General features: G+C 40.3%; 1 protein-coding gene across 2 annotated transcripts in view; it reads right to left on the bottom strand.

Moving 5' to 3' along the window:
* Positions 1-127: 127 nt before the first annotated feature.
* The window catches only part of nfatc3a (nuclear factor of activated T cells 3a), a 62,549-nt gene continuing 47,939 nt past the window's right edge, over positions 128-14,737 (bottom strand). For both annotated transcript variants that reach the window (XM_083913410.1, XM_083913411.1), the window contains exon 10: positions 128-3,500. In XM_083913410.1, coding sequence (XP_083769536.1) covers positions 3,424-3,500 — 77 coding nt within the window. In that variant the 3' untranslated portion in view covers positions 128-3,423. The remainder of the gene's footprint in view (positions 3,501-14,737) is intronic.

Raw genomic sequence — 14,737 nt, 5'->3', positions numbered from 1 at the left:
AAACAAAAAGCAACTATCCTCTATACATACTGTAGCAATATGAACAAATGTCTGCAGCTGGGGGCGGGAGAGAAAGTGACACGGAGCCATGGTGAGTTTTCTGTTTTATTGATAAACACTACTTTAGAGCCTACTGTATGATGCAAGGTATTTCCTTTGAATAATTTCCAAAAGCACTGCAGTCTTAAAAATTACAAAAAATTTAACATACAAAATATACAAGAAATGACAATACAAGGCTCGGTAAACATCAGCTAAACCTGTATTTCCCTTTTATTTTACAAAACACACATATATACATACATATTTGTGTGTGTGTATATATATATGTATATATATAGGTGTGTGTATATATATAATGTGTATGTATATAATATATATCATATATATACACAACACTCATACATGTCCCCAACCTTTTAGGAATGACATCCATTTCAAAGTATCAAAAATAGAGTTGTACAGTCTCTGTTGCTTTACCACAATGTAAAATGGGAACATATTGTTCGGTCTTTGGTTGTGACAGACGAGGACGGCAGCCAGAGTTTACTGTCAATGCTGGTTTTGTTTAGTTTTTCTGTTGACTCAAGTTTTTCAAGCTGCAGATACAGCTTTATATGAAAAAATCCCCCCCACCCCCGAAATAACTACAAAAAGATTATTATAATAATGGTTACCGACTTATGTCTTAGTCATGGGGAAAAAAAAAAATCAACCCAGAAAAGCATACAGACACACTGACACACTGGTTTTCAAACAAGAGTTAAGGCATCCTAATAGTTTACATAGTGACATGATACTCTCACTATCTGAATGTTTTTTCTTTCTTTCCGCTCGCTGAAGTTCATAAGCAACATTACAAATAAATCTTGTTTTTAATTTTTTAATATCATAACTCACATTTGCTGCTGTTAATAGTTTGCATAGCCTAAATACATGTGTGCTTCTGTTGTTGAAAATAGAACTAGGATTCCTGTCTTCTGTACAAACACCAAACACACGCACGCACGCATGCACGCACGCATGCACGCACGCACGCACGCACGCACACACACACACACACACACACACACAACTGAACCTATTAAGATGCTCACACTGCATCCCTGACAAGGCAGATTGGCTGCTGGACAACTGGATGGCTGCTAACAAAAGTCAAACATCTATAACCCAGGCTACCGAACGAGGCCAGGACACCAAACAAAAATGGCGGCGCTTTGGGGGTATGACCTATGGGTATGACACATGCACAGTGGAACTGGAGCTGCTCTGTTGGAGGTTCCAGCAGATGGCACTAGAATTAAAGTGATGGTTTCCGCTCAGGTGCAGTTTGGGCCGTTTCTTTCTCTCTTTCTATGATAGTGTGCCACCTATTGAGCCTCATGGCAATTGCAGACCCGATTTTACTGTGCATGTGTCATACCCCTAAAACGCCACCATTTTTGTTTAGTGACTCAGCCTTTTTCTACTAGTCTTGTCTACAACAAGTCTACAGTCTACTTCTATAGGCATCAAGGTCTTTTTTGTCTTTTTTCTCCTCATTTTTAAAGGCATTAGGCAGAATTATAATGCATAGCAGAATCACTTTCACCAGGAAACTGACTTCAAACTGTCGTAAGCAACACTCCTCAGCTCTTGCATGCAGAAGCATCATTGTCAAGCTTAAGGCAAAAAAAAATAAAAAAGCCAATGGAAAATTGTCTACTTACATCCTTGCCTGAAGATACTCTTTCCTTGAGAATGTGTTATTGCATATCTGTCAGATTAAGATATATGAATACATCATCGTGAATAGACACCATTCTGTAGGCAATGAGAAGTGTTTGATTGTGAACAGCAAGCACTGATTGTTGCAAACAATCCAGATGTTGTTCTCCAGACTTTGGGATATTTATGTACTTTGGGGCAAAATAAATGCAATATATAAACAACTTCATGTATAAAATACTTTAAAAACATTGTCAGATCATCTCCCATTAAATGTCACACCATCACAGGTATGTTGGCTATTAGGAATTCAAAGGCACACAAAGGCCCCTGGGAAATTTGGGGAGTTATTGCATGAAAAGAAAATATAGAGGCAGAGACGTTTGTCTCTGTGGATTCATAAAAACACTTCTCTGTAACATGGAAATGACAGCCATTTTCAAATATCGTTGAATGCAAATTAGAGGGCTAACTCGGACCTGGAACTCGCTCATCCCTCATCAGGATTCATGAAATCATGTTTCTGAAACAATATTAGTGTCGCACTCAAAGCCAGCTGTGCAAAACAACAACCAAAAAAGCTCTAGCTACCATTCAAAGCTGCTAAGTGTTAATAAGGCATTTGTTCAACTTGAAGAAGATGAAAGAGACACAGTAGAGGGAGGGTGTAAATGATGAAACAGAAAAGACAGAAGGAGGGAGAGAGAGAGAGAGAGAGACACGAGGGGATTCATGTACAGATATCTACACGACTGCAAGGCTACTGAAAATTGTGGAATGTTGCAGGTTGCAGATCCCAGATCAGCACCCGAGCGGCTCGTACTTCCTGCCGAGCCCCTGCACTCCAGATCTGAATGGATTTATCATCTAAAAGGGAGAAAAACAAGCAGTGGACAGTGTCGTCATCACTGAGGGGGAAATAAATATATATATATTTTACTGATGAAAGTCTGATCCTTCTGGGTGTTTTGATTTGACTTTGGTTATTCAATTTTACAGCGAAAAATTCTTTTTTTTTTTGCTGATGTTCGCACAGAGAAGCCCAGAATGTAGAATGAATGTAGAGTTTTAATATCTTGTTGTTGAATCACAGTTCTGGCTTCCTTTTGAGAGCACTGTGCACTCCTGAGTTTATCTTGCTCTTCTATGTCTCAAGACATCTTGGTTGGCGAAGGTCGACGATGCTGGTGAGAGGGGGGCGACAACAACACAACGACCACAACGCTGTATTGCCTCCGCTACAGAGAGTTATTCAAAAAGCGAGTGCTCCATGGTCACGGAGAGCTGATTGGTCAGGAAGACGCAGAGGCTTTGAGAGGGCAGGCACACACCTAATGAAGAGGGACGGTCCACATCTTAGTCTCCAACCATTTCAACGTTGCTGTAACTGGACATGGTCATGTTCTCCTGCTCACCTTTCAAGTTCTAGCTTTAATTCTAAATAAGAGAAATAGTTTTAAATGAAATCAGAGGAGACAAATGAAAGTGTCTTCTTGTCAGGTTGGGCCTCTTGCAGGCTTAGCCCCCAACCGTATTCTGTGTTTGACCACGATCTTATCATCTCCCACCATCTTGACCCGTCGTACACAGGTCCAGCAGCTGGGCCGAGGTCCTGGGGTCCTGGGACAGTGTCAGAGCTGTGGGGTTGCAGGGACGAGCTGGAGGGGGTGGTTTAATGACCCAAAAGTCTGCATCGGAGCCTGAGCGTGGGCTGGGCTATGACTGGTTGTGTGCTGATGGAGGGCCATGAGTGCTGGGGGACTGGGACATGTCTCTGCCAATGATTTCATTCACTGTGAAGAGAAAAACAAAGCGTGTATTATTACCTATTCACTGTATCAGTCACTTCAATTTGCCTTGTGGCCACGCATTATATATCATTTTGATTGGAAATCAGACTGTACGATGCCGACGGTCTGAAGCTTGAGTCAAATGAAGAATACCATGTGACTGGTGACATCACTGGTGCTTCAGAAAATGCTTTATTTGGTCTGACTAACTGTCGGACCAAATTAAGCTCAAAGATACATTCAAGTCATTCACAAATTGGTGTCAAAATAACGTAATTAAAGAGTAATAGAAAAACATAATCACATTTCTACTTCACACTAAATAATAAGGTAAGAAAAGTAATATTTTAACCAAAACCAACCTCCAAAACTATTACATTGGTCAAATACAAAACTGATCTGTTGATTGAAAGGCAAAGCTTCATAAGGCTTCATCCGCTCATCACTACTGGAAATGCAGTTCAGTAGAAGTACATAGATCTCTCCAGCAGAGGGCAGTGTTGTGTCAGGCTGAGCTCCTCTGAATGACCGAAAAGCTCAAAGCTCAAAGACAACCGGCCGAGAGCTCGAGGTGGAAAAACTCAAACAAACTGGCAGACCCATAGGTCACAAAGTCAGAGCTCTGAGATTATAATCACTCCTAACATGAAGAATGAGAGAAACTATTCCATTCACTAGATGTACCAGTTCTGACCTTTGTTTAAGTCCAGTTACCAAAGGACATAAACACAATCCTGAATAGCTGTCCGCTAAGTCATTAGAGCTTTCTTTAATGGTGGGGCAGTACATTGCCTCAGGCATGTTCATGGGATCTGTAAGTAAAAGGGCCAAGTTCAAACCAATTCATTGTTAAAAACACGCTGTGGTGCCTGGGGAGGCACTTGTGAACAGCAAGGTTAATCACTCCACTCACTCACTTAAAGCCTGATTTTAAATAAATAACTAATAACTCTTTCTTTGCACTGCTCCTTTTTTTCAGCCAGCGTGTGGATTTTTTTTTTTTACATCTGCCGCCTCCATTCAGTATTTACACAGGGACCACAAGAGACACAGCGGGGAGCTGGTAAAAAAGTGCAGCCGTGAAGTCAATCAACTACAAACACACTGACGTGGTGAAGAAGACATGAGGACAGAAGACCATTTGGTAAAAATGTGGAAAATGTGATGTTTATTTCCACTGTAACAATATGTTTGTTCACTTATTGTCCTGAGATTTACTCACGAGATCTCTCTTAGTGTTTTAAAGTTGACATTGACAGGTCAGAAACAGGCTTGACAAACTGGTTTGGTGGGGTGCAGCAGAGACCTCTGGCCCAGTCTGACACTGGGAGAGTTAGGCGTAGATCTGTCTGTACTCGACAGCTTGTCCTCTCCACCTAGCTGCCTCGGTCCACTATATTGTAAAATCACATATTCACCAGGTCATAATTATCACACGTATTACTGTGACTGAATTTCAGTAAAACAAGGGGGCAGGGGATGACTCAGTCATGAGAAAATGATCCCAGCTCGTGTGTTTTCATGACAAAAAGAAAACGTATTTAAATTTGATGACATTGAGGGACATGAGCACTGTAAAATAATACGAATGTGTTCGTTGAGCAACACAGCGTTCATCAGTTCAGTAAAATATAATAATCCTCATATTTGTGGTGTTACCTTCCTATCTGTTTCACAGTTTCATGATCATCTCCTTAGACTAGATTGCGCTTCAGGTCAGTCTTTCTTGTGTGTTACCTGCATTTCCATATAACACATTTTTGTCAAAGGATCAACGGTATGAGTGCCTCTGGGCACATTCTGTTGTTTTATTTGTGTTTTCTGCTGCTTGCGTTTGCGTCTGGCCACCATCACTCACATCATCCTGTTAGCGTGGGAGGCTCTTCCTTTCCCATGTCAACCATGTTCTCGCACACACACACACACACACACACACACACACACACACACACACACACACACACACACACACACACACACACACACACACACACACACACACACACACACACACACACTTATGAGATTACACTCTGAATATCAAAGTAAACATTTACCTTTGTATATATTACATCGAGGCACAATATACAACAAGTTTCGCCAGTTTATCGATTTTTTCACACGATTCAATCGGTGAAATAAAACTGTGATGGAGGACTGCAGATCTCTTTCAAAGACCATGACCTTTCAAAAGACAAGTGGTGCAACGGTGCTGGAAATAAACTGACTCTTAATGCTGTTACAGAACAGGGGTTCTTTTGTCCAAACTCCACAACGATTTAGTTAATTCTGTATAAGAAATGGTTTAACTTTTACTCCTATATTCAACTTTTTTTTTTTTTAGACAGAACAAATACCTGCCTAAAATCTTTAAATGTGTTTACACTTAAATATCAAAGGGGAGGGATGCTTACATCTTTAAATGTGTTTACACTTAAATATCAAAGGGGAGGGATGCTTACGGGACTGATTTGTACAGATGAAATGTTATGGGGTAAACTCTGTTGATTCATGGGACTGAATCTGCAACCACAGGAATATGAGCAACACAGTGAGAAGTGCAACAGACCAACATCAAGTGGGCGTCTGCAGAAAACATATCACTTTCCGCTGTACTGTTTAGATTGTTGAAGGGGCAAACATTAACCTATCGACAGATAAATAACTCAACAGAGACACCGCAGGCATTTTAAGAAAAAAAATAGGCACCAGATGAGGTTTCTCCACACAATCTGTCAGAAACATTTTCATTAGGCTTCATTCTTGATATTACAGCTGCGTTCAACTTAAATTTGGATGACTTGATGGATTTTAGGACATTTAAAAAAGATTTAACTCATTTTGGAAGTGAATTTCCGTCTCAGACAGACAATGGAAAGAAGAAGAACTTCTTCTCTCTTGTTTTCCTTATGAGAAAATTAAGCCAAAAGACAAAAAAAAAATAAAGCACAAAATCAACTTCAGTAATCTACAAAAGTTCACTTGACAAAAAAAAGCAAAATTTTTCCTAATAGTATTTTACTTTTTACCATCAGTGAGAAATAAAAAATCTATGCTTCAAATACAATCATCTAACTGAAGCTGGAGCGCCACACATCAATAATCCAGAAGTGAAAGAGAGGTTTGAGTCGAGCCTGGCCTATGAAGAGTATCATATGCTGATAGTGTTTTCTCAGATTTACTGGTATTGTTCGTGACAGTGCAACAGAAAGCCGGTGATTCAGCGCTGCCCGCCATAGTAAGTGTGGCTCTGAATGGCTCCGCGGCAGGGAGATCCTCTGCAGATGACTGGAAGGGGGGGCTCCCTAGTCAAAATATACATATGCAGTCAGCTGACTAATATCACTACTACTACTGCTGCTGCTCTCAGGTGGGCTGATATCAGAAGGATCCTCTCCCTGTATGCTGATGCTTTTCAGTGCTTCATGTTTCGGAGGAAATGCAAGGGAAACAAAGGCAGGCTTAAATATCTGTAAAGTAGGCTAATTTGTTGAAATAAGCATCACTGTTCACTGGCATAAGTAAGAGTCAGGAGGGTTTAGATTAATGTCACACAAAATGTGCCTGAGAAAGATAGAATTAAAAAAGAAAAAAAAAACTCAAAAAAAAAGGCCAAAATACAGTATGTCACATGAGCCGCTTATTCATCAGTTCCTGGTCATTTTTGTCTAAGGATAACTTTTCCAGGAACTCTAAAGTTCCTTCAACTCATGGTTGTTTGCGTTTCTACCGCAGTCTTAAAACCATGAAGATTAGGCAAATAAGTCAGATGAAGTACGAACATTTTTGACTTAATTTAGATCTTGATTCCTGTGGCCGAAACACACTTAGCTCCTTAAAAGGTTCCTCTACGATCAAAGTTTTAAAAAAAGAAATTGTTGCTATCGAAATACAGATTTTTTAATAAAATTCTATCTATATATGCTGAAAAAATTGCTGCTGAAAACGTTTAACATCTAGCTTGAGACTGCTGAGATTGGACCATCTCACGTCTTTGTTTCTCAAGCGAAAGTCAAAAGACGTATATTAAAGAGATTTCCATAATGCAAAGCAAAAGTGAAAAAAGCAGATGGACATTGAGTACGATAAACATGTCTACTGTCGAAATGGAAAATGGGTAATTATCATAACCCTCTATGACACATTGAAAAAAGTTCCCCGACCCAGGCTTAAAAAACATTAGTCTGGCAGAGCAGCTAAAGCAAATAACTGGAAGAGTGACTGTTTCTCGAGTCCAGCAAATGAAGACAACATGCCACAATGGAAAACATTTGTGCAAAGGGAACAGAAAGAGGCAAGTCTTGGTTATGGCTGCAAGAGGGAATATCAAAGCACACAGTTTCCACTCGAAGGGCCCTCTAATGACATGCACACGTCTTCAGAGAGCCTCAGGTATGAGAGAATACGTAAAATGAGCGATCACACACATTGGAAATAGATGGTCAGTTGAAGGAACTGATTGGAATCTTCCAGGTTGGCTTAGTAAAGCTTTCCCTGGTTTATTCATTTAACTCTGCTGCTGCTCTGTGATCTGTTTTATTTCAATTTTGGAGAAAATAAGTGGGTGGGTGAGTACGGAGAAGCGCTTTAAACAGTCAGGTTCTCAAAGTCACTCATCTCTGTGAATCATCGCTAGATTTCTCATTCGATCTGACGGTAAGTGATTCACAAGGCTCCCGCCTTTGATTCGGGGCACACAATAGTGGCTCCACTCAGCAGATGACCACAGGACTGGGTTTTAGGAGGGAAACCACTGGAGCCCAAATGGCCGTCTGGGGAGATCGGTAAAGCTCATTACAATGGTTCACAGTATTTACTGTACTGTAGGTCTTATCAGCAGAGAGCATGGAGCTGATGAATCTCTGGTGTCAAAACTATAACCCTGAACCTTTTGCTGCCATTTCATGGGTGGTGGTCAGGAGCTGATCACCCACCGGAGATAATAGAAGCAAAGAGTTTGGATTAAAGGCATAGCTCAGATTTTATTGAAGTGGGGTTGTATGAGGTATTTATCTAGTCTTATCCACTTTTAAAAGACCAAAGTCACACAAACCTCCTAACCAATCAGGGCAGCTGTAGACCAGAAACTCCTGTGTTCTGAAAGGTATAATACTGTTTTTGTCAGAGGAGTCTGGTGGCTTTGTAAAGAGCACAGATGGCTATAATGGCTTCAGTTTCCTGTCAGACAGGGCTGTCTAATGACAAGATAAAGCACTGAAAATAATGTGTGTGTGTATATATGTCAGAAAATAGTGAAAACTGCCTGTTAAAGTGTCGTTATAACCGAGGTGATGTCTTCAAATAGCTTGTTTTGTCAGTCCAAACTCCAAAAATTTCACTATCACATGAGACAAAGAAAAGCAACAAATCCTCACATTTGAGAAGCGGAAATTTTGTATTTTTTCTTTGAAAAAAATTATTATCTGTCAATTTACTAATGATTTGCTTTAAAAAAGTATATAAACAATAAGAGTAGAGTTTTAAAAATAGACGGCTATTCCACACTGCAGCTGAAGTGACTCAACAATGTAAACTTATTGTTTACACAGACACACACGCACACTTGTATACACACACTTCAGCACCTGCACATTTATTGGGGGATTAATATCTACTTGACAACACTGTCAAGTCCTCACTTATGCGCCATGAGAAATGTGGTGACTAGTATTCATTTTCCAGTCAAACACAGGCACTCAATGGTAGGCTGATGAGCACAACTCAACAGTGACACTAAGGAAGAACAGCCAACAAGGGAACAAACTAAATCTTGGCTAAATCCCCATTGAAGGCAGCACTGTTCATTTTTATAACAATAATAATAATAATTACAAGTGAAAGAGTTAATATGTTGCTCTTGTCCCCACTGAGGGATTTCCAGACTTCCCCTTCTCCAGTCATTGGCCCCTCTCCGCACCAGGCTCCAGCCTCTGCCAAGACCTCTGCACTACACTCTCTAAGACCTTAATTGTATGGAAAGATGACACAGAAAGTCAGTTTCCACTTGTTTCAGGGGAAAGGACCAGCAAATGTTTGCCTTTGTTTTTAATGAGCAGCAGCAGCGTTTAATGGAAATGTATTTTCCTTCCACTGCTGTTTTTTCATGCCATCGAATCAAGAGCTCTGTGTTATTACTCAGTTATGGTAGCATGAAGCCTCTGACTAAGTTGGTCCAAAACACACACGTCTGTGCACACAAACACAAAAAATATGATTTATTTCTGGTTGTTTCATACAAATAATCACAGTTAAATGAACTACAGATATGTTTACATTTCTTCTTGGTTGTGTACACACACACAGTGAATAAAAAAATCAGAAGTTAATGATGATGGAATAAAAACACTTTGAACGATGTTGTGATGTGATGAATTCAGGGTTGCAAACCATTCAATGCTTTTACTGTAAATGACTTAGCTTTAGAACGTTGTTGAATGATGGTTGTTGATCTTTGTCATGGCGTCTATAAATGACAATAAATGCCGTGAGTAAGTTCAAATAAACTTTTCAGGTTTTTCCGAAAGAAAAAATAAGACTCATGATCATTTACAAAGGCAGCCAAAAACCAAAGGTCATTTCCAAGTTTAAATTCATATTTAATTTCATTTGGGACACAACTGGAGTCGGATTTCTCGCCACCTGTCAAAGGTAAATCCAATAGTCGCTGCATTTTCTCCCTAGCCTGGTCAGCCAACTCCTGAGAAAAATATCCAAGTCTTTTTTGGATTGCTAGATGTTGGCCCTTTCCACCTGTTTTAGTCATTTCGCAACATTCAGGGAGCCTACAGTCAGATTGTGGGCAGAGCGGATGCCCATGAGCTGAAGGAGAAGATATTGGGGTTGATTCACAGCAGGATTGGTGCTGAGTAGCAATAGTCAAACATATTCACTTGCCGACAGTCATTTGAGTCGAGCATTACCATTTTTATATCTATCTAAATATAATGCTGCAGTCAGAAGCCGGTTATCTTAGCATAAAGACTGTCCAACAGCTAGCGGGGTATCTCAGAAAGTAACAAAATCCCCCTTCAGCACCTCTAAAGCTCACTTAAATACCATATTCGAGTCTCCTGTTTCCAGGCTTTTGTGCCAGAATGTCAAATTATTATTTTAATATAAAAATGTTGCTTAATGGATCTTTAAATGTAGAAAAATTGAGCGTATGTGTGCAAACCTTTGAGTAACAATGATGTAGCCTGTTAAATGTTTGACTAGCAACAACATGCGAGCAACTGTTGTACCGCAAATTGTGTGGTGCTTTCTTTATTTCTACATTGTCTGTGCTCTTGTACAGATAGAAAAACAGAATGGTCAAAATCATATATTTAAGAGATGCGTTCACTGCACCGTAGTGCAACGTGCATCGTAAATTTGACTACATCTACAGGATAACGAGTGTCATTCCCTTTGTGTATTTGTGTCCAGGTGTGTGTGTGTGTGTGTGTGTGTATTTGTGTCATTACTGTGACTGTGTCTTAGGTGGCAGGGCTCGGCCTATTATTAACCCTCAATGCAGTTTGAGGCAGCTGTGGATTTGGGCAGGGCCAACAAAAGACCAGCTTTTGTTGTAAGCACACACTGACACCCCAGTAACTGCTTATGCAAACACACACACACACACACACACACACACACACACACACACACACACACACACACACACACACACACACACACACACACACACACACACACACACACACACACACACACACACACACACACACACACACACTAATTTTCTATCCCTTCGTCACGTGCTGATTAATTGCTATAATGGGGCTTCAGATTCTGTCACCACGACGGTGGTGTTTTTAATGTTTATGTTCAAGCTACTACTTTGTTTATGAAGTGGCCTATCACACATGTTTTGCAAACCTAGCTGATAGTCTTGCTGGGATGGACCCTAGACATTCATTAATATAACAACAGTAATAACATTTTAAATATGTCACATAAGATAAGATAATCCTTTATTAGCCCCACATATGTTCATACTAAAGTCCTGTAATAAATAATAAAGTGAATAGAACCGGCATTTAGTTTTTTGATAAAACACCATGGTCTCTTTGCAAAATCAATCAAACAACAACCTTGCTGTCTGTCTGCTGTGATTCCAAAGAGGCTTTTTTATATTAATACATATGTTTTAGCATTTTTATCTTTGGATTAAATATATTTGGATTGGCTTTAAATTATCCAGTATACACTTTACTTCTTATATCTATACACTCATCTCATCTATACACATTAATCTTTAATGTCAAGTACATTTCGGATTGAATGTCTCGGCTGAGTGACCCTGCAGTGGGGTTGGACCCTGACCTTGTCTGTCCATCTGTCTGTCAGTCTGTCTTCTCACCTCCTGTGTCTCCTGCTTTGCACACACACATACAGTATACTCACACCTCCACAAAATCAAACAGATACACACAAACACAATACCCCATCTAACACACACACACACACACACACACACACGCACACACACAACCACACACACACGCACACACACACACACACACACACACACACACACACACACACACACACACACACACACACACACACACACACACACACCACACACACACACACACACACACACACACACACACACACACACACACATCTTAAGCATGCTCTGGTGTGCGTCATAAGGGCCATCTGCTTGCTAACCAGAGCAGTTTTTTACACATTCACATTTGTATTCGCGCTCATGGCACTGACACAAGTCTGTGATTATACTGCAGTAGTTTCATTTATGATTGTATGATGAGCAAAAAACTGATTTAATTTTAGGAAGCTGTGCTTTACTCGAAATATTGAGGAAAAAAAAGTGGGCTCTCACCCCAATACATGAAATAACAACGTTCTTTAACGGCCACATGCACCAACGTGCACGCACGGACAGACTATCTCGCACAACAAACAACAGAGGAACTCAAACCGAGTGACTTCATTCTCTGCTCAGGACGCCATTACTCCACTGTATGTTTACATAGAAAATAGTTGTTTGTTGCTACATTATTGTCCTGAATATCGAGTCAAGTGCCTTTAAAGCCACATTTTCCAAACCATATTGAATGTTTTACTAAATTATATTGTATCAGTACGTGGAGGACAGCAGAAAAAATGAGAATGAGAAATAGAGTGAAAATCATAAGCTGAAAGGAGCAAAGGTGATGCAACCTTATTCTCAAATGTCTGTGTTAAAAGAGTGACGTGTTAATGGCAGTTACACTTAACTGTACATCAGAAGACTGGTTTCCCCTGTTCTAACCACATTAGTCATAACGCCAGTCACAGTGATTATATATTGTACACTGCCTTAAAATGTTAATTATGCATAATCGCTCTGGATTATTTCTAAATTTCTGAACAGATCTACTTTAAACTGCCATACATGTGTATTTATTATGTGCATTTTTTTATTCTATGTACACTTTTCACTACTCTATATCTACATATGTGTGCATTTGTGTCTATGCTGATCTGCCTGTCTGTCAAACTGGGGTGAATATGGTCTACTTAAGAGAGGTTGACCTCCTAAAAACTCGGAGCTGGGTATACGCTCCACGTTGCTGCTTCAAAACATGGCCTACAGAGCTGGGCTGGCACAGAAAGCTATTTTTAGCCATAGGCTCAGAGGGAGCGCTTACATTCCCGGCTGAACCGTGTCACTCACAAACTTTTCTCATACTTCTTTTTTGTGAGAGTGTGAGTGCAGCCAACTACATGTACTACTCTGTCTCTGCATGTTTGATGGAGAGTGGCGGACTAAATCTGAGTTACAGTTATGTCTGATAAATTTCCGAGTTAACAGATTTTATTAGTGCACTAGTGAGACATTAATAATAAAAGACAGAGAAGAGAAAGTGAAACAGGCCTTTTCTCACACTGGTTACATGTTTAAATGTGTGTTAGCGTGTGTGTACACATAAGTATTATGCACTGATGAACCTCAGTGGTTGTCGGTCTTTCACACATGACTTATTGACACTGGTCCTGTGTTAATTAGGCTGACCCTTGCTAGCACACAATATCACACCTCCCTCACACAGCCTCGCCAGGCTATTTATTAACCCTAAACCTGTAGGACCCTCATTTAAAATAGGGCAGTGAAGTTAACAAAACCCAGCAAGGCACTGAACAGCAGATAAGGAGGTAGAGGATTTTGAATAATTTCGACACATATTTTAAGAAAAGAAGTAGAGTTCATGGATGCGAGAAAAAGAGCTAATAAATGCATGTGCTGACTTCACGGTCAACAGGTTCTCCTGAGCATGCTAGTTAGAGTTGTTCATGCACTTACACCTACAGTCACATAGACTCAGATACACACAGAATGTAATTACTGCAGCTGCACACTCTGTGTTCCAGCTACAGTCAAAATGATGCAATCCTCTCCCCATCCCCATTTCCAAGAAGCCAAATACAAAGTGTAAATAATCTCCAAACTGTTGTGAGAGATACAGAAGCTTAATGTTTTACAATTAGGCCCTTTAATATGATACCATAGTTATCAGTCCTATTCTGTCTATGTTACCCAATACTAAGTCACAGGACCCCTCAGTAATGAACCTGTGCACACAACTGTGCGCTGCAACAAAAGATGAAACGTTATCATCATGTTGTAATCAGGCATCAAGGTTTCAGCCACTTGAAAATACAACTGGTGCTCTGTATTGTTTTACATTATCAGATACAAATTGATCTTGCACGTGACATATTGTGGGGTAAATTAAATCCCTCAGAGGTCCCTTGTTTTAGACTGAAAATGAAATTGCTCACAGCTCAGATGGGCGTGCTGTGTAAATACCTGGTGTAAAAAGACAGGGCGAGGAAGGAAAATGTGATAATGAGAGCAGAAAGGCTAGCCTCGCGAGACCATCCTGATTTGCAAGCTCTATCGTATTTTACTCGCAGATCAGTCTGGTAACCTGCGGCAGAGAAAATTTGGAGGTTTCCCAAGCTGCCGAACCAATCAGCATTGGTTTTGAGGCTGCTCGACGCAACGCAGCGACTGTTCAGTGTAAACAACGGTGGCTTCCGTGGATGGGTTGAGTGCAGCTATGGAGGAAGCCGCTTCCTAACACTTTTTTTTTCTTGGATCCTTCTGTTGGAATATGGACCGGGCAACTGAAATTGTGCCTTTTGTCCGTAAATTCATGTGACACAAACGGGAAATATCCTAGTTGATCTGATTGGTTGATTTGGCCTGTCTATCCCCAACATAG

The sequence above is a fragment of the Echiichthys vipera genome (assembly GCF_963691815.1).
Source record: "Echiichthys vipera genome assembly, chromosome: 1".
Taxonomy (NCBI): Eukaryota; Metazoa; Chordata; class Actinopteri; order Perciformes; family Trachinidae; genus Echiichthys; species Echiichthys vipera.
This window is presented reverse-complemented; position numbering and strand designations above follow the sequence as displayed.